The sequence below is a fragment of the Eupeodes corollae genome, chromosome 1 (genome assembly GCF_945859685.1).
Source record: "Eupeodes corollae chromosome 1, idEupCoro1.1, whole genome shotgun sequence".
NCBI classification, from domain to species: Eukaryota; Metazoa; Arthropoda; class Insecta; order Diptera; family Syrphidae; genus Eupeodes; species Eupeodes corollae.
Window position 1 is genome coordinate 17,725,163 of NC_079147.1, and position 27,334 is coordinate 17,752,496.

The 27,334-nt window shown below is 33.4% G+C and overlaps 3 protein-coding genes and 1 pseudogene across 3 annotated transcripts; 1 reads left to right on the plus strand and 3 right to left on the minus strand.

Annotated features, from left to right (window-relative positions):
• Nucleotides 1-449: 449 nt before the first annotated feature.
• Nucleotides 450-1,198, minus strand: LOC129942704 (uncharacterized). The gene is made up of 2 exons (XM_056051750.1): nucleotides 1,044-1,198; nucleotides 450-980 (listed from the first exon to the last, which is right to left on the minus strand). The coding sequence occupies exons 1-2, from the start codon at nucleotides 1,083-1,085 to the stop codon at nucleotides 552-554; spliced, it is 471 nt and encodes a 156-aa protein (XP_055907725.1). The 5' UTR covers nucleotides 1,086-1,198; the 3' UTR covers nucleotides 450-551.
• Nucleotides 1,199-7,846: 6,648 nt separating this feature from the next.
• LOC129942707 (uncharacterized) lies at nucleotides 7,847-8,477 on the minus strand (annotated as a pseudogene).
• Nucleotides 8,478-13,290: 4,813 nt separating this feature from the next.
• LOC129942710 (general odorant-binding protein 99a-like) lies at nucleotides 13,291-13,976 on the minus strand. Its single transcript, XM_056051755.1, has 2 exons — nucleotides 13,820-13,976; nucleotides 13,291-13,754 (listed from the first exon to the last, which is right to left on the minus strand). Exons 1-2 carry the CDS (start codon nucleotides 13,853-13,855, stop codon nucleotides 13,362-13,364), a joined length of 429 nt encoding a protein of 142 aa, XP_055907730.1. The 5' UTR covers nucleotides 13,856-13,976; the 3' UTR covers nucleotides 13,291-13,361.
• Nucleotides 13,977-25,275: 11,299 nt separating this feature from the next.
• Nucleotides 25,276-26,169, plus strand: LOC129942703 (general odorant-binding protein 99a-like). Its single transcript, XM_056051749.1, has 3 exons — nucleotides 25,276-25,314; nucleotides 25,500-25,634; nucleotides 25,700-26,169. Exons 1-3 carry the CDS (start codon nucleotides 25,291-25,293, stop codon nucleotides 26,096-26,098), a joined length of 558 nt encoding a protein of 185 aa, XP_055907724.1. The 5' UTR covers nucleotides 25,276-25,290; the 3' UTR covers nucleotides 26,099-26,169.
• Nucleotides 26,170-27,334: the final 1,165 nt, after the last annotated feature.

The window sequence follows — 27,334 nt, forward strand, 5'->3', positions numbered from 1 at the left end:
GTTTAATCATTAATGCAAAAACTACTCAAAACTGCTGAAATTAATCTAATCGACCAAAATAAATTCAAGTGTTTCAGCTTTAAGACTTTAGTTCTTATCGCCAGCTCCTAAGCTATAAGTAATTAGCCTCAAAATCTTTAAGGAAGAATCTTATATTAAATTAAACATTTGAGCAAATTTACGTTCTACAATATCCTAGACATCATACGAGACTTCTAAGACATTAAAATGGTCTTAAGTGCTTCTATGCTCAAGGAAGACATCTTCAGTAATGCATTCAAAACAACACCCCTATAGTGGATGGAGTTCAAAATCAAATTAAAATAAAACAAACTGTCAGTCCTAAGGTAAAACTTTAAATATTCCTTGCAATGTAACATCACGTATTTCATTTTAACTTTATTTTATCAAGCTCCTCGAACAAAAGGTCTAGATATAAAAAAAAAACATCAATTTTATCATGAAGTATTTAAAAACTTTTCTTTTAATACATTGTTTTCAGAAAATCTGCAGAATTAACAATCACTTTCAAAACTTTTATGTATCCTACTCTACTCTTCTTGGATTTTCCTTTCTCGTTCCTTGTACAGTTTTACCTCCCTTATGGCCTTGAATAATGGTTCATTATCCTTGAAACACTTAAACCATCGATATGCCCAATCCAATTTTGAACTTCCTTCACTATTACTATCCTTGCAATGTTCAATGCCATCACGTAAAAATTGTTTACTTAAATTTTCTCTCTTTGCAACATTCTCAAGGCCAAACATAATTCTATCAGTTGAAAATCCTTTTGTATCATCCCAAACTTCAACACCTCTTAAAATACACAGCACAACTTCGAAAACTTCTTTGGGTGGATATTTTTCAACTTTAGCCTTCTCAATAAGTTCTGCTGAAACTGGATAAAGTTCATCGCATGTCTTGTGAATTTGACTCCATTCTTCCATTGTTTTGAGTTTCCATTCTTCAGCTGAAGTCTATTGAACAATAAAAATTATAAACAATGAAAAATACTTCACAAAACATCTTTTACTACTCACAATTGCAATAAATGCTAAAAAAACTATTATACTAGTTTTCATTGTTTAAAATTCTAATAATTTTCCTATATTGGATTAGGTCCGACAGAGTCTGCTGTAGGGTATAAAATGCATAATAAGTCTACTTTTCATCGATGTTTGTTTTCTTAAGACTTAGCTACGTATCAACACTTTGAAAGTTCAAAAGCTTATCACTATTGATATTTTAGTTAGGAATTTCAGGTGGCTTAGAGAGATAAGCGAAACAAAATAAAACTAGTTTCTGATTGAAATCGCATTATGATGTTTTGAGTTCAGCATTGGCGGCTTTCCGCCTTCTTTTTATTTATGTTTATCTAAACTGAAATGTAAGCTGTTTTCACGAAAGTCAGATTGCCATGTTTAGAATTACTTTCTAGATGTACAGTTTATATAAAAAGAGATTATCAAAAACGCCAAATTATCAAATTAGAGAAATTCCTAGTTTAACTTAAGCCATGGGACGAACCATGCGCTAAAGCGAATCGAATGAAAACAGAAACGCCTCAAGGTTGCAGTCTATCTCCTTTCCTTCTTAATTTATGACTAAAATTCTGAAAAATTTAAAGGGCTCGAGATAATTTGTTTAATAACTTTTACCGACGATAATTATATCTTGTCTTGTCGGATCTTGTAACCGTTATTGACATATGTTTAAAATAGGATCTTTCAACCGTTATTGACATATGTTTAAAATAAACGCGTCAAAACTAAAAGTCATAATATAACGGGAACAATTAATACTGCAGAGATATTTAGGCGTGTTTTTTTGGCAGAGCTATCCGAATCCGCAGTTGGAGCTTCCATGTATTATAAATACAACACGCAGCTGTGGATAAAACTTAAACTTAAATCTGGCTGCGGATAAAAAATCGATACTCGATCGGAGAAAAATTGAATTTCTTAGACTTTGTTTGCAGAATGCCACGCACTTAAAGTGCGTTCTTTTATTTACATATTAACTTCCCATAGGAAGTTATTGTAATGGGTTCGAAATAAAAAACTTTTAGGAAAATGTCTGTCCGTATGTGTGAACGTCTGTACGTCCGTACGTTCGCGATGTTTTTTCGTCGTCCATAGCTCAAGAACCAGAAGAGATATCGACTTCAAATAAAATTTGTTCAGATAAAAATGCAAAAAGCGCTCTCAAGGAAATAGAGTGGGTGGTTTTATTACCAAAGAAGTTATAAATAAAATGCCCGACTGGGTCGCACAAACTTGCTCCTGTATGCAAAGAGTTTGTTTAAAAAAGTACCTACATAAGATTCAAAAATATACCCGTAAAATAAGTTTGTCTTCAAAGATAAAAATGCCATTTAATTGGTCAAATAACCTGTGATTCATCCCAAGACACAACTCATCCTAGGATAACTCATCCCGGAAATGAAAAATACTTGAAAGCATACTTAACGAAAACAATTGTTTTTTTGTATTCAACTAGTTCGTTCAAAGCTTTTTCCTTTGGATAGCTTTATTTTAATTTCATATTAGAAGGACCAGGATGGAAAGTAAATTATCTGACGATAAGAAAGAGAAACGAACATGTATGTTTAAATTGATAGCTATAGAATAGTTCATTGGTGTGCTCAGTTATGTTTATGATGATAATAAAGGAATGTTATAAATTGGTAGAAGGTACTTATTACAATCCAATCACATTCCTTCTTTCCTACAAGTTCTTAGCGCAGACATGGATTTTTTAAGTTCAGTTTATTTTTTTCATTACGTCCCTTAACAGACCACGTGCAGCCGAACACTTAGCGGAAGCCCTAAACTGCTGAAAGGCAGATATTACAGCCATCCAAGAAGTGCGATGGGATGAACCGGGCAAACGCAAACTAAATGACTGCGATATCTTCTAAGGCGACTGCTACCGAGAACAAAGACAGTCTACTTGGGTGTGGATTTGTTGTTGGAACTAGGCTCAAGCAAAAAGTCTTGAGCTTCAACAGTGTTAGCGAGCTCATCACGACAATCCTCATCAAGGCTAAATTCGCCAACATAAGCCTAATATGCGCGCATGCCCCAACAGAGGAGAAAGATGAAGACACCAAAGACATATTCTTCGAGCTCTTGGACAAGACATATGAGCAGTGCCCTGGCTATGACATTAAAATTGTCTTAGGAGATTTTAATGCCAAGCTAGGAAGAGAAGACATCTTTGGTGGCATAATCGGGAGATACAGACTGCTTCACAAAAGGACTAGAGCTGCTCGCGAGCTCTACGAGCAGAAGAGGAGAGAGGAACACCGGCTTCTTAGACGGAAAAAAAGAGAGCACGAAAAGCGCGCGATCGAGGAGATAGAGCGAAGTCACAACAGGAATGAGGTTCGTAAATTTTACAAAACCTCCTAAGTGTATCAGCCACGAACCGAAGTCTTTAAAGACGATAAGGGGAACATCGTAGTAGAACCGCAGTCGATGCTGAGAATATGGAAAGAACACTTCTCCAAATTATATAACGGCGATGACGAACCGAATTCCGCTGTAAGGGAGATAGAACCACTCAACCTCAGCGACGCAGATCAACAATTCCGCCTACCCGACCTTGACGAAGTGAAGATAGCTATAACTAAACTTAAGTCAAACAATCAGCTGGAGCTGACGGCATCGCTGCTGAACTATTCAAAGCAGTAGGCGATGACTTGGTACGGAGCATGCACCAACTCATTTGCGAAATATTCTCAGTCTCCTTAACATTGCGTATAATCCTCTCTGCCGTATTATGTGAACGTCTGAAACCATTCGTTAACAACCAGATTTTTAATTATCAGAATGGCTTCAGACCAGGAAAGTCCACTATCGACCAAATATTCACACTACGGCAGATCTTGGAAAAAAACCCAGAAGCTTTAAATCGATACCCACCATCTCTTAATCGATCTTAAAGCCGCATATGACAGCATCTATAGGGAAGAGCTCTACAGAGCAATGTCTAGTTTTGGCATCCCTGTTAAACTTATCCGTTTGTGCAGAATGACGATGGAGATTGCACGCTGCTCTATCAAGATCGGAAAACGTGCATTTGATGTCAAAAAAGGTTTTAGACAAGGCGATGCACTGTCATGTGACTTCTTCAATATCGTTCTGGAAAGAATTGTTCAAAACCCAAACGTCAACACAGAACACAGATGATATTGACATAATTGGCAGATCAAAGCGTGATTGCAGTAGAGTGTTTTTGAGCATTGCGATGGAAGCGAAGAAGATGGGTTTAATTGTCAATGAGGTCACTGAACGACGACGTCGTAGACAAAACGTCACCATGGACAGCTATAACTTTGAGGTAGTTAAGGACTTTGTCTACCTAGGCACCAGCGTTGAAATCAAACGAAGAATAACTCTTGCAATTTGCTGCTTCTTTGGACTTAGAAGGCAATTGAGAAGTAAAGGCCTTTCTCGAGCATCTAAAATCACCATCTATAAGACAGTCATCATCCCGGTTCTCATTTATGGCGCTGAGGCCTGGCCCTGTCAAAGAAAGATGAGAGCGTCTAAGGATGCTTCGAGAGAAAAATTCTTCTGGTGATTTTTGGTCCCGTACGCAAAGATGGAGAATGGAGGAGAAAATATAACGACGAACTGTACGGGCTGTACAGCGACACTGACCTAGTTAGCAGAATTAAAATCCAACGGCTTAGATGGCTAGGTCATGTAGAGCGGATGGACATCAACGCTCCAGCCCGGGAGGTCTTCGAATCCAATCCCGAGGGACGGCGCAGTAGAGAAAGACCGCGACTCAGGTGGCGCACCCAGGTAGGAGAGGACCTCAACCAACTTGGCGTGCGAAACTGGAGACAGATAGCTACTGACCAAACTGGCTGGAGACGCTTGTTGGTTGAGGCCCAGGTCTGCCCCAGACTGTAGCGCCACCTTAAGTAAGTAAGTCCGTTTTTTCATAACAAAATAAAATCTACAAAAAATAGTACGTAAATTTGGTAGAAATTGATGTTCGGTTTTTGATATCTCTCAAATTAATTTCATTCATCCAATTTGTAAACATTTAAGAAATGCTATACTGAAATTGGTAAAAATTTGTTTTCGACTAAAAATTTATTTAACAAAACTTTGTTTTCAAACTAAACTGTTTCTTGATATGAAAAATATTGTTTGTAATTTTAAATTTTTTTAAGAATAATTCAATTGACAACTTTTCTAACAAAACACGAAAATCTACAAACTTTTAAGGAAGATATAGTTGCTCTTTGGTGTTTAATATTTTTCTTCTGTAATGTCGTTTTCTAAGGTATAACTTCAACGGCAGCTTTTTGGCAAAAGTGGGAATTTACAAAAGTATTTTTTTTAAACGCCTTTTAAATTGAAAAAAAAAGAAAAAAATAGAAAAATTGTTTTCGACATCAAAAAATAAGCTTCTGCATTTTTTACTTTTAATTTTGGGGTTCAAAAATTTGAAACTTATTACTTTTTAACTTTTGGTAGTTGTAGTCATATCTTTAGAGTCTAGTCAAATTTGTGAAATAAAAATGCATATATTGGCAATTTGAGATTTTTCGATCAATTTAATCGTCCAAATGTGCGTACCACCGGAAAAATTGTGAACAAATTTAAGCAAACCGGGTCTGCAGTTAATGTGGAAACACCAGCTGTTCGCGATAGTGTGGCTGAAGAGTCGTCCACCTCAACTCGTTTGACGTTGATGAACATTATACGCTAACAAGGTGCAATAACTAAGGACTAAAGCCTGTTGAACCATTCAAGCATCGTAAATGGTCAGAATGTTGCAAGAAATGTCAACGGTTGTGTTTACGAAGAAAATCGTCTTCAGTGATGAGGCACAATTTCAACTCGGTGGATAAGCAGAATTGACGTATTTGGGCGAGTATATGTAAAAACAAATGCTCCCTTAAAGAGTGACTGTTTGGTGCGGTTTCATCTGGCAGTATTTTTCTACAATGAGTCCCGTTTAGGCAGTTACTGTGAATAGTGTTCAGAAACTTTTTATGGCCCAGTTAAGGATGTGGACTATTTTTAGTTTCAAAAGGACGGTAAACTTGGAAAACACCGCTAACGAAACAATGGCTCTTTTGCACGACAAATTCAATGGCCGTGTTGGTGGTGATGTCAATTGGCTGAAACAGTTATTTGAAAAAAAAGGTGCACTTCGATAAGCCAGCAATAAATTCAAGAGCTAAAGGATGAGATAATTCGGAACAATAACCGCATATAACTTCCAATATGCCTCAACGTCATCGAATGTTTGGATAATAGGATAAAGGTGTGGCGGCCATTTGGCCGATATTTTGTTATTGTACGTAATTGAACCATACCATTATTGTAATATATTATAAAAAGAAATGACAATAGTTTTCTAAATAATTTTTGTTTTATCCAAAATCAACATCGGCCCTTAAAATATAACCACCCTTTTTATCTCCAGCTCTTATCAAGTCGTGCGGACTTCTCTTCGATCGTTTTCTTTGTCAAGTCCTTCCTGGAACAATTGTAGAAAGGCCGTTGAGCTACAAAATTTGCTTTCCATATTTTAGATAGCATTGGCTGTTAACCTCCAGTTCAGTTCTCCCACTCTAAGAGGCAATACTCCCGCGATTGATGAGGAAGTTCAGAAACTTATCCTTAAAGTTTTAATTGTGTTAAATTTAACCCCACAACGTCTGCTTCTTTTCTATCCTTGTTGTTTTTGTATGTATATTCTTGATCTAATAAGACAGTTAGCATACATCGTCTAACAAGTCTATATGCTTGATGTGAGATTGCAGAGTCCACTGCAGTCCTCAATTTTCATTTAACAAAGCTGTACTCAGCATGTCACTTACCACGAATAGTGAATAGAAACGAATAGAGTCTTGTTAAATTTCTCTTGACGCAAAAGGTGACTTTTGTAGCCCTGATAATAGAAACCCATCTAAAGGAGATCAAGGCAAAATTCCCTTTTGTCAAATGTTTCCTATCAAGATCGATGAACAACTGGTAAAGCAGGGTTCTGTTGACACAGAAGGATCAAGTGTGAAATCCTGCTTGTTCGTCGTCAAGCGCCTGGAATGCGAGGAATTGACAAATCCTCCAAGAGTAATTCTTGTCATGAAAAGTGCTTTCTCAAATTAGCCGTTCGGATTCGTCATATAAACTGTAGGTCCCTTCCATCTCTGACAACATTACTCGCACACAGGAATGGTTGAGAGTTGTAATTCACTAGGCTTCTTGGACTGTTGCGCCACCTAACGGGTAATCACTTTTTCAATACTTTTTTCACTTACTTTACCTAAACCCATAAAAAGCGAGTTTAAAGTTGCACAACAGAGAGTAGAATTAACATGAACACTTCTGGAAATAAAGTTCTCAAGAAGACATGATTTTGGTTAAGCGCGCTGTATAACAAATTTCACCGTTTTTGGAATCCAAAAGTCAGCGTGGATCTATACCGCTCGTCGTCCACCGTAATTGTAGTTTCTCTCTTATAAGGGCCGATAATTCTGCCTTCAAGTAAACCACATCAAAATGTCAATTTGAATGAATATTAGGATGATATTTATGATATCCCAAATTCTTAGCTCCGTTTACGGCAATTATGTATATTGGCTAAACCAACGTTATTAATTTATCGAATAGTTAAGAGTTGATATAGACAAAAATTGTCTTTTGATCAGTATATAAACTCTCCAATGTCCTTAAATCATAGCACGTTGATTGTGTCCAGTAGACGTAGCCAAAGAGTTCTTGCAGAAATTAAAAATATCATTTCAACTACGATTAAATTAAATTAAATTTATACAAGAATTCTCCAAAATATAACAATCAATCAAAACACTTGACGAAAATTGTTCATTCATCCTATCTACTATTCTTGGATTTTACTTTCCGGTTCCTGGTATAGTTTCAATTCCCTCATTGCCTCAAATAATGGTTTATTATCTGTAAAACACTTAAAACACCGAAATGCCCAATCCAATGGTGAACTTCCTTCCCTATTACTGCCCCTGCAAAGTTCGATGCTATCACGTAAAAATTGCTTGTTTAGCTTTCTAGTCTTTGCAATATCTTCAAGGCCAATCATTAATCTATTAGTTAAAAAACCTTTTGTATCATCCCAAACTTCAACACCTCTTAAAATACACAGCTCAACTTCAAAAATTTCTCTTTTCATTTCTAGCCTTTCGAATAATTTCCGGTGAGACTGGGTAACGTTCATCGCATGTCACGTGAATTTGATTCCATTCGTCTATGGTCTTGAGTTTCCATTCTTCTGCTGATGTCTAAAAAACAAAACCACAAAGTATTTGAGAAAATTTTACAAATATGTATATTTTGCAACTCACGAGTCCAATCAATGCTAGAAAAACTATTATGCAAGTTTTCATTATTTCTTAAGCTATAATATTTTTCTTGTTAGGGATGAGGTCCGACAAAGTCTGGTATGTGGTGTAGAATGCAGAAAATGTGTCTTTTTATTTTTTTTAAGGATAGCTAAGAGTATAAGTACTGCAAGAATGAAAGGCTATCACTACTGTTGATATTTAAATTATAGGAATTGCAGGTGGCTTTCAAAGATAAGGAATAGAAAATAATAATTAGTTTTTGATTGAATTCGCATTAAGATTTTTTGAATTTTCAATTATAAACTTAGAGACATACCTCAGGGTAGTATTCTTACCCACTTTTTTATTATTTGATCATACAAAATTTCAAATGAATTTAAAGTGCTTATTGTTATCATCTGGAATTATAATTATTACCAAATTATGTATTTAGCACAGCGTTAGAAAAAGAATTTAATGGGGTTTCGTCTGTTCTTTTTAAGCCTTAAAAATATCGCATTATTTTCTTTGCATTTTTAAGAATGTATTTTTTTAAAAACATAACTTAATATAGAATCCCATTTTAGGACAACGAAATCCTTTAAAAATGATTGCTTGTTTTTTGTAGAATGAGTTATTATTTATGAATTTAGCGTTAGTTATCTAAATATCATTGATATTTGATCTGTCGTGTAGTCATCACGGAAGTAGTTTTCGTGGTTTAGATTGTAATTTAGCTTGCTATATTTAATTCTGTAGATGGATTCTTCTGCTTCAACTGCGAACTCACATCTTAAGCGCTCATCTATAATAGAAATTATCTGATACATAGAGGGTTTCCACATTAAGTAATCTACAGGTACAAGATCTATATTAACTTCTTCCGCTAGCTCTCTCCAATCTCTAAACCAACATGATTTGCTATTTATCGCCTGAAGTGCTGCTTTTTTAGGGTGACGCTCATCAGACATTTTAAGGACATTACATATGTAGTCAACTTGAAATTTGAGGATTTTAATAAATAGTGGCGATATAACGGTTTCCAGCATAAGCTTGTAGTTCGGAGAATTAGGTGGTAGTCGAAATATTTTGTTGATATAAAATTGGAGGACTTTTTCTGCGGTATCATATTTTTTACTACCCCAAACTTGGGCTGCATACATTAATGTTGACTCAGCTACAGATTCAAATACTTTATATTTACTGGTGTGAGCTATGTGTTTATTGGTAAAGATGTTTCAATAAGCAATATTAATTGTATTTTTGGTTTTTTGTAGTTTTTCAGTGAGATGTCTTTGCATATTATTAACTTCCCATAGGAAGTTATTGTAATGGGTCCGATTTGTCAAATTGAAAATTTTGAAATTTCTCGACGTTTCAAGGTCCCTAGAGTCGAAATAAAAGATTTTTAGAAAGATGTCTGTGCGTGCGTGTGTACGTACGTTCGTACGTCCGTACGTCCGTATGTTCGCGACGTTTTTTTCGTCGTCCATAGCTCAAGAACCAGAAGAGATATCGACTTCAAATAAATTTTGTTATACAGGTAATAAGGCAGAAAGATGCAGAAAGGGCTCTCAAGAAAATTGCGTGGGTGGTTTTTTTACCATAGCAGTTTAAAAAAAAGGTGAAAATTTTGGTTAACCCTAAATATCTTACGAACTAAAAACGCAAGAGACTTGAATTAAATTTTATATAATAAACTGTAACGTGATCTCAAAGACGTATATTTTTTGAAAAAAATCTATCTAACGGCTTTTTTTTTAAATCAAAAAAACTAAAAAAAAAATGTTTTACCTCCAAAATTTTACGACTGAAATATGATTTCATTTCCAAAACAATTTTGAGCAACGGAGAATAATGTTTTTGAGATCTGATAAAATTTTGAGAAAAATCGAATTGACAGTTTTCTTACCAAAAATAAAAACATGAAAAAAAAATGTATAAAAGTTGGTAAAAATTTATTTTCGACTCAAATATCTTTTCAAAACATTGAGATATTGGCTTTAATTTACTTTTATCTTTCAAAAAATATTGTTGTCAACATTCAGTAAAATTTTGAACAAAATCGAATTGACAGTTTTTTTTATAAAAAATTAAAAACCGAACAAAAATTAACAAAAGTTGGTAAAAATTGAATATGGATTCAAATATCTTTTCAAAAACTTGAAAATTAGACTTCAAACTTATTTTATCTTATAAGAAATGTTGTTTTAAGCATTCTGAAAGATGTTGAGAAAAATCGAATTGACAGTTTTTTTACAAAAAATAAAAACCTTAAAAAAAATTTATAAAAATTGGTAAAAATTGATTTTCGACTCAAATATCTTTTCAAAAATTGTAGATATTGGCTTTTAACTACTTTTATCTGTCAAAAAATATTGTTGTTAACATTTAGTAAAATTTTGAAAAAAATCTAATTGATAGTTTTTGTACAAAAAATTAATTACCTAAACAAAAATTGAAATAAAGTTGGTAAAAATTGATTTTCGACTCAAATATCTTTTCAAAACTATAAAATATTGGCTTCAAACTAATTTTATCTTATAGAAAATATTGTTTTCAACATTCGATAGAATTTTTAAGAAAATCGAATTGACGGTTTTTTACAAAAAATAAAACTCTAAAAAAAACAATACTAAAACCTGGTAAAAATTTACTTTCGACTCAAATAGCTTTTCAAAAATTAAAAATATTGGCTTCAAACTTATTTCATTTTACAGAAAATATTGTTTTCGATATTCAATGATTTTTATATAAAAATCCAAAAGTCCGTTTTTTCATAAAAAATAAAATCTATAAAAAATAGTACGCAAATTTGGTAAAATGGATACTAGTACATATAGACAAACTTTTAAGCAAGACAAATCGACAGACGGGATGGGAAGTTATCAGTGTGGGTCGCATCCCAGCCTCTTTTTATGTTTTGTGATAATGATCAATAAATATTTCTATTCGTTAACGACTTCGATTGTCTCATTGTTAAATGTCTACCACTCTTGCCAACCTACTCTTCCTCCACCTTTCCGAAAAACCATAATTTTCGACTTCTCTAGATTGACAACTAGTTTTCACGTTCAGCAATACTCACTAAGTTTATTAATCCTTAATTGCAGCGATTGTGGTGAGTACGCAAACACCACTATATCATCCGCAAAAAGAAGGGCCTTGATAATAGTTACAGCATATTCCACTCCTCCCGGCAAACAATCGGTGATATCGTCGATAAAAAGTGCAAATAAGCTTGGACTCAACATACAACCTTGCCTCACACCTATCATCGTTTCAAACCGATCGGAAACGTTTTCTCCAAACCATAGAGCTGCTTTGGTATCGATATAGATGTTTTGCAGTACGCGTCCAAACTTATATGACATTCCCATTCTATACAACTTATACATCAAAGCATTTCGGTCTATTGGGTCAAAAGCTGCCCTAAAATCAACGAAAAAAACATATAGTTTCTTGTTTCGGTCCAAAAAGAAATCAGCGATACTACGTAGAACAAAAATGTTGTCTACGGTGGAATATTCTAGTCTAAATCTAGCTTGAAATTCTTTCAATAGCTTGTATGAGTCAATCCACGTTCTAAGTCGACTGTGCAGTAAATATTTTGTATGATGCATTCAAGAAAGAAATTAATCTATAGTTTGCAATACCTTGGATGGTAAACAAATGGAGCTTCCTTCAATTCCTGTAGTATCATTCAGTGATCCATTAAGTTGTTAAATATGTCTGTTATCTTGTTCATCAGCTCGTTCATCAGAATTCCGAAGGTATTCTATCGTAACCAGCAGCTTTACCATCCTTGAGCCTGGATGCATTTACCTCATCTCTCTGGATTGTTCCGTCAAAAAGTTCCTCGTTAAAAGCTGGTTGCGAAAATTGAATCGTATCACTGCTCGTAGACAAGTGATTGAGCAGTCCGAAGTAATGCATTTTTAGAGTCTCACAATTAAGATTTCTATTGATAACATTAACCTTGCCATTTATTTATTGCGCTTTCTTCCAGAGCTTACTCGTGGTCTTACAACTAACTAGGCTTTAAGCTTCATTTTCATAGTAAGAAAATATTTTCTCCTTACACAATGTTTTAAATTTCCGGTTCAGTTGGAGGTAAATCTTTTTTTCAAACTCATCATTGGCTCGCCTCACCGCTTAAGCGCCGCGTAGGATTGCTTCTCTGCTACCATGCACTCTGAGTCAAACCCGTACTCTTTAAACTCACCACTTCGACTGTGCTTCTTAAGTATCGGAGCCGCCTTTCTTATACAATCTTTGACGGTTGTAAGATCACTGCTTTCTTGGGTCCTTAGACATATATCCAATTGATTTATGTAGGCAGTTGCCTTTGAATCTTTCAACTGCAGTTTGGGCATCAAATGTAGGTTCACACTTTCCTCGTTTTCAGATGTTCCAATGTTAAAATAGATGACAATTGACTTGTGATCTGAAAACGGTACTTGCTCCACCTCAAAATCAGTGATCATGGAATTCCACATTCCTCCTTCCAGTCCATAATCAATAACAGAACTTCCCTGTTTACCAACAAACGTATATTCGGCGAGCTTATCTCCATCACTGGTACCATTAAGGATTCTTGAGTATAGTGAAGATCCGAACAGGGGTCTATGGGCTCTCAATAATAATTTGATTCTAAAAAAGTTGTACATCTTCTGTGAGTAAAATGTCGCTGGATCAGTACACTCGCGCATTAGGTGATTATTTTAATAAGCCAACCTGATTTCTTTCATTTAAAGACAAATGTCTAATTTCCGCAAGAGTGGCTTTTCAAGCAAAGGCTAAGGTTTACCTTAATACAATAAGAAGATCTTAACAACCTTTGTTTCTTTTATGCAACAGTTAAACGTCTTTCTTGTAATGACGTCTATATGAAATCTTGGAAACATTCATTCACAGAGCCACTTAATCCTGACTTAATTTTAATATTCGAGGTCTTAAAAAGATTCGATAACTTTTATTAAAATTCGTTTCAAAATACAAATTGTTAGTTAAATCAAAAATATTCTTAATCCAATTTCTGCAATAACTTCTTCATTGAACTTCTCAATCTGCTATCTATGAGGCACTTAAAGTTGCGGTAAGACCAATCTTGCAAAGAACTACCTTGACTATTATCATCCAAACAACTTTCAATTACTTCACGGGCTTCTTCTTTGTTAAGTTTCTTATCATTTTCCAAAAGTCTCATAATTCTGTCAGATAGCCATCCTTCAGATTCATTCCAAAGCTCCGAGGTTCGAGCACCACATAGAACGAATTCCTTGACTAGATCAGTATCGGGATATTCAAGACGATTGGCTTTTTCCAACAAGTCTTGAGGAATATTAAGACTTTTAATGCAATCCAATCGAGCTTGCTTCAGTTCCTGACGGGATTTGGGCTTCCATTCAGCACTTGCCTTTGTGAATTACAAAATTTATTAGAAATCCAATGGAAATTGAAATGTTAAACAATTTTTCTTACCAAAACTATTAGAGCAAGAATAATAAAAATTTTCATCTTGAAGTTGAAGGAATTCGCAACCACTTAAGTCAATTGGATGAAGTTGAGTATGATACAAAATGCAATGCAGCGTTGGGTTTTTATAGGGAAAAGAAACTATTGGAAGCTATGGGTTATCCTTATCAACTACCCTTGTAAATGCATAAATAAATTCAAAAGGGAAAAGGCTATCTGAGAATTTACAAGTTAATTGGTTTAGCATTGTCAAGTCCTGTGCAATTAATCGTTTAACAAAAGTTGATAAAGTTATTTTTAAATTGTTAATGTAATCTTATTTTTTTAAATTTACTTACAGTTGCGTTGAAATTAATTCTTACGTCCTTCAGTGCATTGCCTATATAAAAAAAAAACACAAAATTCAGAAAGTTCCGGATAGTGATTCCCTCTAAACCCACATAAGTCACTTTTTTCTAGATTTATGTAAAAACAAAAACTTAAAATACGAACCCAAAAATTTCCCTTTTTGAAAGCAAAATTCGTTAAAATCATACAAAACTAGCAGACCCGACAGGCGTTGTCCTACACGTTATTTAAAGCGATTAAGATATTATAAAAAAATGTGAAATTTCATTATTTTTGTATATTAATAAGCATTCAAAAACTGCAATCAATAATATTTGTTTAATTTTAATGCTAGTTGATGAATAAAATTTTAAGTTAATTTCTTAAGAGTATTATTGAATAAACTTGACGCTATAACACACCATCGCCATAAAGAAATCAGAGTCGTTTGACTCGAGTTGACGAGATTATTAGGAGTACAACTTCACTTTCAATTTTGCATTCAAAATTGTAGCTTAAAAAACATTACCCATAACTTTTGTACGACTTTTTTGAATTGTTGAATAGCTTAGGTGCATTTAAATTCGGAAGCAAAATGATACGTGAGTATATTTTAAATTGTAAATTATGCGGTGCATTCCAGGTAGATCCAGGAAATTCAAAAATACAACAGAATTGTTGGATTCTATCAGTTTGAACGCAATAACTCATTGCCGGGCTATGACTTTTTTTTTTTTTATAATAAGCGCACACTCAAGGGGATATATTACCCTTATTATGTAGACACAGTGTGAGCACTAGGAAAGGGAGAGAGGGGTTGAAAAAAGATGTCGGTGCACATTTGTTTTGAATTCCTGAATATTGCAATAGCTGGGAAAGACAGAGTGTGGCAAGGCATTCCACATTCGCATGGTACGGCTAAAGAACGAATCTCTGTTCTTGACAGTACGACCGAAGTTGGGCTCGAGTGTATATTGATGAGCATTCCTAGAAGCGCGAGTATTACGGTTGAACTGTTTAAGGGGAGGAATGCAGCTGGCTATTTCTCTAGAGCATAAACCATTAAAATAACGGTAAAAGAGGGTGAGACAAGAAACATTTCGACGATGTTCAAGTGAAGTAAATGATCTTATGTTGGTAATATCACCAATCAGTCTAAATGCTCTACGTTCAATACTGTCCAAGAGGCTTAAGTAAGTTGCAGGAGCACCAGCCCAGATATGGGAGTTATACTCAAGCTTTGGACGTATATAAGTCTTGTAAATAACAGCCAGATCAGAGGGGGAGAAAAACTTCTTGCATCGCCTTAGAAAACCCAAACATCTTGCGGCATTTTTGGCGACATCGCGTATGTGATCGTTCAACAAAAGGTGGTTGGTGATACACATACCGAGAATATCGAGATGTTCAGTTTTCTCGATGCAAGTGCCATTTATGGATAATGGCAGCGGGGGTATATTTCGCTTTAACGATACAAGACAGTATTGCGTTTTCGAATCATTAAATTCCACGCGGTTTCTTATTCCCCATTAAACAATGCTGTTTAGGTCGGAATTCAATGAGCTTATCATATTTTGTCGTTGCAGTTCCACATCCGAAGAAGAGGGGTGTGAATCGGAAAACGAATATGAAAAGCTAAGAGTACTATCGTCAGCGAAACAATGTATTGGATTAGATGTTGCAGACAGGAGATCATTAATAAAAATGAGAAAGAGTGTTGGAGATAGAACAGAGCCCTGGGGCACACCAGCATTTATTTTGTGGTTTTCAGACTTGAATCCATCCAATACAACTTGTATTGAACGATTCGAAAGATAATTACTGATCCAATGAAGGAGGGATTCATGCAAACCGAAAGCACGCATTTTCGATAAGAGAGCCTGATGCCAAACCCTATCAAATGCTTTTGAAATATCTAGTGCAATAATCTTACTTTCTCCAAAACTATGTAAAGATTTGTTCCACTGTTCGGTGAGATGAACCATGAGATCACCAGTGGACCTATTGCTACGAAAGCCATACTGTCGGTCATTAAGAAGCTGCCGTTCTTCAAGATATTTCTTGAGCTGATAATTAATCAGCGTTTCCATGACCTTGGAAAGAAGGGACGTAAGTGCAATCGGTCGATAATTAGACGGTGAGGAAGATTCGCCTTTTTTGGGAATAGGCTGGACAAATGCGGTTTTCCATCCACTCGGAACTAGACCTGAGGAGTAGGACAGATGGAAAAGCTTACGCAGTGGTTTTTCCAGCGATGAAGAACACCTCTTCAGAACAATAGCGGGGATACCATCCGGACCAGCAGATTTGTGTATGTTAAGATCTTTTAGGACTCTCGCTACAGTACGAGTGCGAAAAAAGATTTGCCCCATAGAATCATTAACTCGCTCAAGTACAGGCGGAGTCATAACACTCACTGGCAGAGTTGAATTGGCGGCTGCCTAGCAAAAAGATTTGCTTTCTTTAAAGAGCTAACAAATGGAGTGTCATTCACAACGAGCGTAGGAACCGAGGAAGAGGAAGAATTCCTCATATTTTTTACAAATGACCAAAAATGTTTACTGCCTTTGGGACATTGCAGTATTTATATATATATATGACTGTGGTATTTTGAAGTTAAGAGCGTTGACATCAATATTTTTTGCGGCTAAAATATAGTTAATTCACGAAGCCACGCATGATTATTATAATAAGCATAACACTTTTAATCAAAGCATCATTTGGCAGATCCACCTTTATATTAGAGTGCATGACAATACAGTAATCCCCGCGTAGTTGCACCTCGCTTTATTGAACATCCCGCTTAACTGATCAAAAAAATAAGTTTCGAAAATTTCCCGTTGTAGTAGCAAAGCTTTTTAGGCGGTTGAATTACTCGCTCCATTGATCTTAAAAATATGCAGCAGAAAAACTAAATACTAAATACACAAATTTTTTGGATAGTTGGACGGACAAAAAAATTGTAATGAAACAAACCTAAAAATAAATTCTCTTATAGTGGACACACTAAAATTGTCACTCTTGTGTTGTCAGCACTGTTCGCTGCATAACAAATGATAGCTAGTTTGTTTTTGTTTTTTGTCAAACGAAATATGTTAATGCTGGTTACCGGTTGTTCTGCTCTGCGTTAATTTATTATTTTTGACAATAATAACAAGTAAAACATATGAAAATGAGTACACAAGCTTAACAATAATTGACCCAAAAATCTGACAAAATGGTCAGTGCAATTAAGCGGGGCATACTGTAGTCTACTACGTGCGACTTTTAAGCAAGACAAGAAGCAATCATCCAGGTTTTACTGTAATCATATTTCATGATTATTCAGATTTCGATATGAATTGAAAAAATAAATCGAGACCCAATAAGAGTGCACGTGTACACATTGATAAATAATTGATTTTGATGAGACATTTTCTTGTTATGTATTTAAAAAAAAAAAACCGTCATATGTCTCCGTTCCATATGCTCTAAATACGGGCCATTGTTCTCTTTTTAATTTTCGATTCCAAGACAGTAAAAAAATTGTTTATAACAAAGATTTATTTGATAAGTAATTCGCAAACGATTCCAATTCTATCTCTCCATAAAGTTTTGTTTTACCCTTTTTATGACATCGAATTGCTAATTTCACTAATATTTTGTTGTAAGAAACTAGTTATTCCAAAATTCAGATAAGATTGAACAACTTCAACGTTCATTTTCAATTCTGTAAATACATTTATAATAAACAAAAGAGGAATACATTAATCGTCTTATTCATACACATGTTTAAATTCAAAAATGTATCAAATTCAGGTAATACATATTTTCGATACAATGCTACAGGATTGTCATTTAAAGAATTAAATTCAGTTATATTTAGCATATGAGCGAAATAGAATTAATAACCGAAGCTTTTTTTAAAAATTGTCCAAGAGGCCGTAGCCGAAAAATATATATTGGGTGGGGTGAGGTTACTTTCTTAATATGATAAGATACGTTTTGTTATTTTAGTTTGTAATTACATTAGATATAATTGTATGCAATGAACATCTGATAAGATTTTGAAAAAAATCGAATTGACAGTTTTTTCACAAAAAATATAAACTTAAAACAAAACATTACTAAAAGTTAGTAAACATAAAAAACATTATTGAAACTTGTTAATAATGTATTTTCGGCTCAAACATCTTTTCAAAAACTGAACACTTTTGCTTCGAACTGATTTCAGTTTATGGAAAATATTGTTTTCGGCAGTTTAATTTTTATAAAAAAAGTTAACAGTCAGTTTTCTCATAAAAATTTAAGTCTACAACAAATAGTGCACAAAATGTATTATAAATTTGATTCTCGATATCAAAATGATTTTATTCTGCCCTAAATTTTCTTAGAAAAATGCAATTTTTTTTTGTTTATCTAAGAAATACAAGTTTTTAAGAAATGCAACTAAAATTGGTAAAAATTGGTTTTCGCCTAAATATCTCGTTAACAAAAATAGATTTTGAAATCAAACTATTTCATCAAATGCAAGACCCCCAAGACCCGGCCTTGATTTATCTTACTTTACGACCAGTTGATGTTAATGTGAAAAGAAATAATTACGCACCAATTATTCAGAAATATACATTATTGAAGAATATACAGTTAAATAAAGTCAACAGTCCGTTACAGAAAACAAGACTTGTAAACTTTCCGATTTGTCGAATTGAAAATGTTGACATTTCTCAACGTTTTAAGGTCTCTAGAATCTTAATACAAATGTATGCGTAGCATGTGTGGTGAACGTTCGTACGTCCGCATGTCTGTACGCTAGGAAAACCTGTTTTGTCGTCCATACCTCAACTTTAAATAAATTTTATATTTATCAGATAATAATACCCGTATTTTTTGGCATTCTATAAATAGTATAGTGGAAAATTCCAAAAAAACACATCGGCAGTAGACAGATTTTGTTATTTAAAAATTGGTACAACTGTAAAAAGATCTGGCAGAATAATAATAAAAAAAAGAGGCTGGGATGCGACCCACACTGATAACTTCCCATCCCATCTGTCGATTTGTCTTGCTTAAAAGTTTGTCTATATGTATTTGTACCAAATTTGCGCACTATTTTTTGTAGATTTTATTTTTTATGAAAAAACGGACTGTTGGATTTTTATATAAAAATTACTGAATATTGAAAACAATATTTTCTCTGAAATAAAATAAGTTTGAAGCCAATATTTTAAATTTTTGAAAAGCTATTTGAGCCGAAAGTAAATTTTTACCAAGTTTTAGTATTGTTTTTTTTTTAGAGTTTTATTTTTTGTAAAAAACCTGTCAATTCGAATTTTTTAAAAATTTTACCAACTGTTGAAAACAATATTTCTTACAAGATAAATTTAGTTTGAAGCCAATATTTTAACATTTTGAAGAGATATTTGAGTCGAAAATCAATTTTTACCAACTTTTATACATTTTTTTTCAGGTTTTTATTTTTTGTAAAAAAACTTTTGATTCGATTTTTCTCAAAATTTATCCTAATGTTGAAAACAATATTTCTTATAAGAAAAAATTAGTTAGAACCTATTATCTCAAAGTTTTTAAGAGATATTTGAGTCGAAAATCATTTTTTACGAACTTTTGTTAATTTTTTTTCGGTTTTTAATTTTTTGTACAAAAACTGTCAAATCGATTTTTTTCAAACTTTAACTGAATGTTGACAACAAGATGTTTTGAAAGATAAAAGTAAATTAAAGCCAATATCTCAAAGTTTTGAAAAGATATTTGAGTCGAAAATCAATTTTTACCAACTTTTATACATTTTTTTAGGTTTTTATTTTTTGTAAAAAAACACTGTCAATTAGATTTTTCTCAAAATTTTATCAGATATCAAAAACATTATTCTTCGTTGCACAAAATTGTTTTAGAGATGAAATCATATTTCGGTCGTAAAATTTTGGAGGTGACAAATCTTTTTTTTTCACTTTTATTGATTTATAAAAAAACCGTTATATTGATTTTTTTCAAAAAATGTACCTGTTTTGTGTCACGTTATAGTATATTATATAAAATTAATTTCAAGTCTCTAGCGTTTTTGGTTCTTAAGATATTTAGGGTTAACCAACATTTTCACCTTTTTTTCAAACTGCTATGGTAAAAAAACCACCCACGCAATTTTCTTAAGAGCCCTTTCTGCGTCTTTCTGCCTTATTATCTGTATAACAAAATTTATTTGAAGTCGATATCTCTTCTGGTTCTTGAGCTATGGACGACGAAAAAAACGTCGCGAACGTACGGACGTACGGACGTACGGACTTACGGACGTACAAACGTACGTACACACGCACGCACAGACATCTTTCTAAAAATCTTTTATTTCGACTCTAGGGACCTTGAAACGTCGAGAAATGTCAAAATTTTCAATTTGACAAATCGGACCCATTACAATAACTTCCTATGGGAAGTTAAAAAACACACATATAGAAGAAAGTTTTGTGAAAATCAAAAGTTACAAATAACTTAGCAAAAAGAAAAACCAACTAAAACTAGTAAAATGGACAATTTTCAACAAGAAATAGTAAGAAACCATCTGGAAATTGAGATTCTCTAAAAAAAAAGTTGATTTAACAATTGCAGCTTTAACATAAAATAAAAACTAACAAAAGTTGGTAAAAAATGATTTTCGACTCAAATATCTTTTGAAAAATTTTTTTTCAGCATTCGGTGAAATTTTGATAAAAATCGAATTGACAGTTTTTGTACAAAAAATTAAAAACCTAAGAAAAAATTAACAAAAGTTGGTAAAAAGTGATTTTCGACTCAAATATCTTTTTAAAAATTTTAAATATTGGCTTCAAACCAATTTTATCTTATAAGAAATATTGTTTTCAACATTCGGTAAAATGTTGAAAAAAATCGAATTGACAGTTTTTGTACAAAAAATTAAAAACCTAAAAAAAAATAACAAAAGTTATTTTCGACTCAAATATCTTTTCAAAAATTTTAAATATTGGCTTCAAACTAATTTTATCTTATAAGAAATATTGTTTTCAACATTTTTTTGAATTTTGCAGCTATGGCATTGCCGTCAACTGGGTTAGCAAATCAAAATAAATAATTTTCTAGGTTTAAATGATAAACGAAAATTAAAATTTAAATAAAAATAAATTTAAACAAATTCGGTAATAAACGGTGATTTTTTAGGAGCTTGATAACTTTTTTAAAAAAAAACGCATACAATTTGCAAAATCTCATCGATTCGTTATTTGAAACGTTAGATTGGTCCATGACATTTACTTTTTGAAGATAATTTCATTTAAATGTTGACCGCGGCTGCGTCTTAGGTGGTCCATTCGGAAAGTCCAATTTTGGGTAACTTTTTCGAGCATTTCGGCCGGAATAGCCCGAATTTCTTCGGAAATGTTGTCTTCCAAAGCTGGAATAGTTGCTGGCTTATTTGTGTAGACTTTAGACTTGACGTAGCCCCACAAAAAATAGTCTAAAGGCGTCAAATCGCATGATCTTGGTGGCCAACTTACCGGTCCATTCCTTGAGATGAATTGTTCTCCGAAGTTTTCTCTCAAAATGGCCATAGAATCGCGAGCTGTGTGGCATGTAGCGCCATCTTGTTGAAACCACATGTCAACGAAGTTCAGTTCTTCCATTTTTGGCAACAAAAAGTTTGTTAGCATTGAACGATAGCGATCGCCATTCACCGTAACGTTGCGTCCAACAGCATCTTTGAAAAAATACGGTCCAATGATTCCACCAGCGTAAAAACCACACCAAACAGTGCATTTTTCGGGATACATGGGCAGTTCTTGAACGGCTTCTGGTTGCTCTTCACTCCAAATGCGGCAATTTTGCTTATTTACGTAGCCATTCAACCAGAAATGAGCCTCATCGCTGAACAAAATTTGTCGATAAAAAAGCGGATTTTCTGCCAACTTTTCTAGGGCCCATTCACTGAAAATTCGAAGTTGTGACAGATCGTTCGGCTTCAGTTCTTGCACGAGCTGTATTTTATACGGTTTTACACCAAGATCTTTGCGTAAAATCTTCCATGCGGTCGAATAACACAAACCCAATTGCTGCGAACGGCGACGAATCGACATTTCACGGTCTTCAGCAACACTCTCAGAAACAGACGCAATATTCTCTTCTGCACGCACTGTACGCATTCGTGTGGTTGGTTTAATGTCCAATAAAGTAAACTGAGTGCGAAACTTGGTCACAATCGCATTAATTGTTTGCTCACTTGGTTGATTATGTAGACCATAAATCTGACGTAAAGCGCGAAACACATTTCGAACCGAACACTGATTTTGGTAATAAAATTCAATGATTTGCAAGCGTTGCTCGTTAGTAAGTCTATTCATGATGAAATGTCAAAGCATACTGAGCATCTTTCTCTTTGACACCATGTCTGAAATCCCGCGTGATCAGTCAAATACTAATGCATGAAAATCCTAACCTCAAAAAAATCACCCTTTAATTAACATCTTTTATGTATAAATGGTTTTCAAAAATTAATAGAGTGCTTTCCATTCAAAATTTTTTAACACTTATACTGTTTCTTGCACCGTCAGAGATTTTTTTTCAAAGGTTAAATTTCTGTAGGCAGAAAAAACAGGACAATTCTTTATATACTTGAATCGAGTTGAAATAAGCTTGATTCAAATATTTGTGAAGAAAAACCTGTGTGGAAGAGTGGTTTTACAGATAATGCATTATGGTCTGTTTATTTGCATGTTTGTGTACAAAAATATTGTGTTGTTTAAATGAAATTAAAAAAGAAATGCACATTGAGTAGGCAGCATATTCTTAAATATTATTTTGCTGAAATATTCAGTTCTCAATTGTTTTACACAAATCAAACTATCTCACATTCACTTCATAGTAAACATCGAAACACCATTTGTATTTTAGAGAGTGCTGTCAAACTTAATCATTTTTAAATCTTCTTGTGTGGTGAAAACACCAACACGATTTATTCAATCTAAACTGAGATAAACCTTTGGTGGAAGCATAACACAACTTAATTATCTTTTCTATTATTTTCTCTTGTAAAATAAGCCCAGTTAGTCCAATAATATTAACAGTAACAGATTGATTTTGTTTCCCCAATGGAAAACGCATGATTCTAAATGCACAACTACTCAACGAACACAGACATCGAAAAACGAATGCAATATCAATCGTACCAACATTTGAGAACGAAATAACATAAGATCCATTCGAGACTCCTATAAATGTCAAAAATCCATCCGTAGTAAGATTCTACTTTAACTTTTATCGATGTTATTCATACTACGGATATTGTTTTTGTTATTCGTGTAAAGTACTACTACACTATTGATAGATTTTCCCACAAAACACGGGTAGTGTAGAAATAACCTCAAATCCTTACCCTGTATAGTTTGTCCGAAAAGGTGGGTTGTACTTGCAAAAGGGCGCATACGTTCTCTGGTTCAGACTCTGTTATGCATAATATTTGATTTTCATTTTTTTAAATAGCAAGTTAATTTTTTTAAAACATTTTTTACACATACCTATAATTGATATTTGTTCACCAAAATGCAAAAATTGTATATTATTCACGTTTTTTGTGTTTGAATTACATACATATGTACCTCGGTTTTCTTAAAGTGTAAAGAAAAATTAAAATTTAAACATTGTAAAAAAATCAGAGAAAAAAGTTTGCCAAGGAATACTTTAATTTAAATAAAAAACGCTGTTAGCTAGATTTTGTTTATAATGTTCTTACATCTTAATGAATATTAAGATTGAGCAAGTTATAAGTCAATATCTTTCCTTGCATTCCAGATACATATTTGAGTCGAATATAAATTTTACTTGCGGCTTTAAGCAACTTTTTTATTTGTAAACAAATTTTAACCGGAGATTTTATTCAAAAATGACATTACGATGCGATGGCAGAAAAGTCGAAAAAATTCTGTCCGTGTGTTTGTCTATCCTAGCCTTTTCAGCCCAAATCATTAGGTCGATTGATCTCAAATTTATAAGTCAATGTTTTAAGTCGCCTTCAATAATTTTTTCTGCTTGAGCTTTTATTTGGTCTCTATTATATTCGATGATCAAAAATATTTTAAAACTAAAGAATTGAAAATTAAAGACTTATTGTTAGTTCCAATGTTGTTTAAATTTTCGAATATAAACTTTCTTGCAGGTTCATTTTTAAATCTTAAAATACCGGAAATATTTTGAAACATACTCTTTGGATACATCTGCAAGTTCGTAGGACCCAGTCGTGCATTTTATTTTATCAATTTTTTGAAATTGTGTCAGGTTTTTATTTTTTATAAAAAAAACTTTAAATTAGATTTTGGAAAAAAAAATTAACTAAATAATTTTTAAAATAATATCTAATCTAATTCAAGCTTACACCAATTTTGTATGGCAATGAATAAAGTTAAATTTATCTGAAGTCGATATCTCAACTGGTTCATGAGATATGGCAGACAAAAAAGAAGCCCCCACACGTACGAAAGTAAATATGTTAGTAATTTTAAGGACGGATAAATACAAAAAGTCAATAAAAGGATTTTTGCAATAACAACAAATGTATTTGAAGTCACCCACTCTTTCTTTGGCAAAGGCTGGCGAAAAGGGGGGTTGACACAGAATTCTATATTCTTGATGTGCGGCTGAAAAAAGAATCAATTTATATATCGGCGTAGGGGGGAAAGCAATTGCTTGTAAAAGTATCGATAAACGATTTGATAGACCTTAACATATTTTTACTTTAATGCAATATCACAAAACTATGTATTTAAACTAATTAAAAAAATCATAGGCTCTTAAATCATTTGTGTATAGATAGTTAAAAAATTAAAGTGCTGCTTTTGTTAAAAGTTATACGTGTAGCTGATTAGCTACAGATTTGATTGAACACATTAAAACTAATTTAATATTTAATCTCCCTGTGTATATGCTCAAAACCTTTCTCAAATCTTATACAATTATCAATATAACTTTCGAAGAATTATTTTTTTGGCATCGTATTGTTCTTTTGTAAATTTTCCTTATCATTTCAGAAGAACAGAATATGTCAACGACATTAATGATTAAAATTCAAACTAAATATATTTAGGTGGCTTAGCCTTATACCACCTATCAGTTACTGACCTTTTATTATTTACTGATCGACCTTTGTGATAATTTTAATGCCTTATACAACAAATAACACCGTGAGCTACAACAAACTTTAAATTTCATTTTAAGATCAAGACCAATAATAATAATAATTAAAAAATGTGATTTAAATTATCTGTCTTACTTATTTGTAATGTTGTAGTGATGGAGCTATATCAATGTATTTGTGTTCTTTGTATAGCACACATTTTGATTGCCTTTTGTATTTTTTTGTATTCAGTGGCAAAATTTTCTACTTAAGCTGATCCATGGAGTGATTTTTCATCTTAGCAGTTGTGATATTCAACCTGAACAGACCTCAATTCTCAAAATGAAACTTTTCGCTGCAGTTTTCGCCCTTTGCATGGTTGCCTTGGTAAGTTTAAATAATTTGTTTACAAAGTCATAAATAAATTAATAATTTAATATTTTATTCTTTAGGCCTCTTCAGCCGCATTCCAGGATAAGACTGAAGATGACTTCTTCAAGGCCAGTGCTGCTTGCGCAGAAAAACTTAAGATCCCTGCTTCTCTATTAGAAAAACTCCAACAATTCGAATACCCCGATGAGGAGCTTGTCCATGAAGACATCAAATGTGTGTTCTCTACTTTGGAATTGTTCAATGACAAGACCGGTTACAATGTTGAACATGTTGCTGATTTATACAAGGACAAGGCTAATGCTGAAGAATTGATTCCAATTTTGAGCAATTGCAACAAGAACCCAACAAACGAACCAGCTGCCAAATGGGCCTACAAGGGATTCCAGTGCATCATGGCTAGCAAGGTCGGTCAATGGTTCAAGGATGATATTACCAAGCAAGCTGCTGCTAAGGCATAAGGCTGAATAAGTGATTTTTTGACGAAAAAATAAAGAAACGTGTAAAAAAATTAGCGGTGTTTGAAAGAAGTGAAGTTAAAAGTTAATCACAGTTTTATTTATAGAACATTGGAAGGCCAAGGTCAAGAACGAAATGATTTCGTATAGAAGTTATAATTGGTAACACTGTAAATGTTATCAATTTTTGGTTGCTTTTAGATTATTTCAGTTTGACAGTTTCAAAAATTAAAGCTTGGAGAAAATATTCATTTTCTGTAAAGAACGAATCTGTACAACTTTTTCATGTGAATTCCCGACTTGACATTAGAAGAATATTTTCAACTGAGAATATCGCTTGAAAGCTGACAAAAATTGATTACGAATTTTGTTCACTTCTAAACAAAACCCTTTTGGGTTATGCAGGCTTTTAATTAAGCTAAAATTTAAGACTTATTCTCAATATCAACTAAACCCAATTTTGCATTATTTTTCAATATAGATCACCTTTCAGGGCCTTCCCTTTTCTTGAACTCTCTTTATTCGAATTTTATCGTTAAAACAGGTTAAGAAGATATAAATTAGAGTTGCAGCTCCGTAATATTATGCGTTCTAAACTCTGAAAGAATTCGTTATAAAAGAAGACACAGACATCAAATTTGAAATAAAAGAATTCCATTCCGTGCCACAGACTTCGTTGGGTTCTTTCTTCATTTACAGAAAACAATTTTCTAGAACAAAACAAAAGTTCAAAACGCAAGTAAAGAAGAATACGGGACGAAAAAGGACGAAGACGAAAGTGTATTATAAAGGAGAAATTATCAGAGACAAAATTTAGAAGTTTCAGTATTCATAAAGAATTACCAAAGTTACTCCTTCAATAAGGACGAAGATGCGGAGATGGCATAGTCATTTCTACACTTTACTATAGATACAGACTACATCCAAAGGACCTTTCCTGCACACACATTGCACATAATGTTTGGCAACAACTTTCGAGTTAAAATCGTATTTTGTATTCGAAATGTATACCTACCTTGAGCTGAATTGAAGAGGTGAAAAGGGTTTTCACATTTTCAGCAGCATTGAAATGCTCTTCTCTCTTTATATCCTCATGGTTGGATACTGGATGAATGCCATAAATTTAATTAAATTACATCTGCAGATACTGAACTTGTTCCATTGAAAATACCAATATCTCTCTAGTTTGGTGTTCCGAGTTCCGATTGTCGTAGCCCGAACCCCGGAGATGTCGGAACT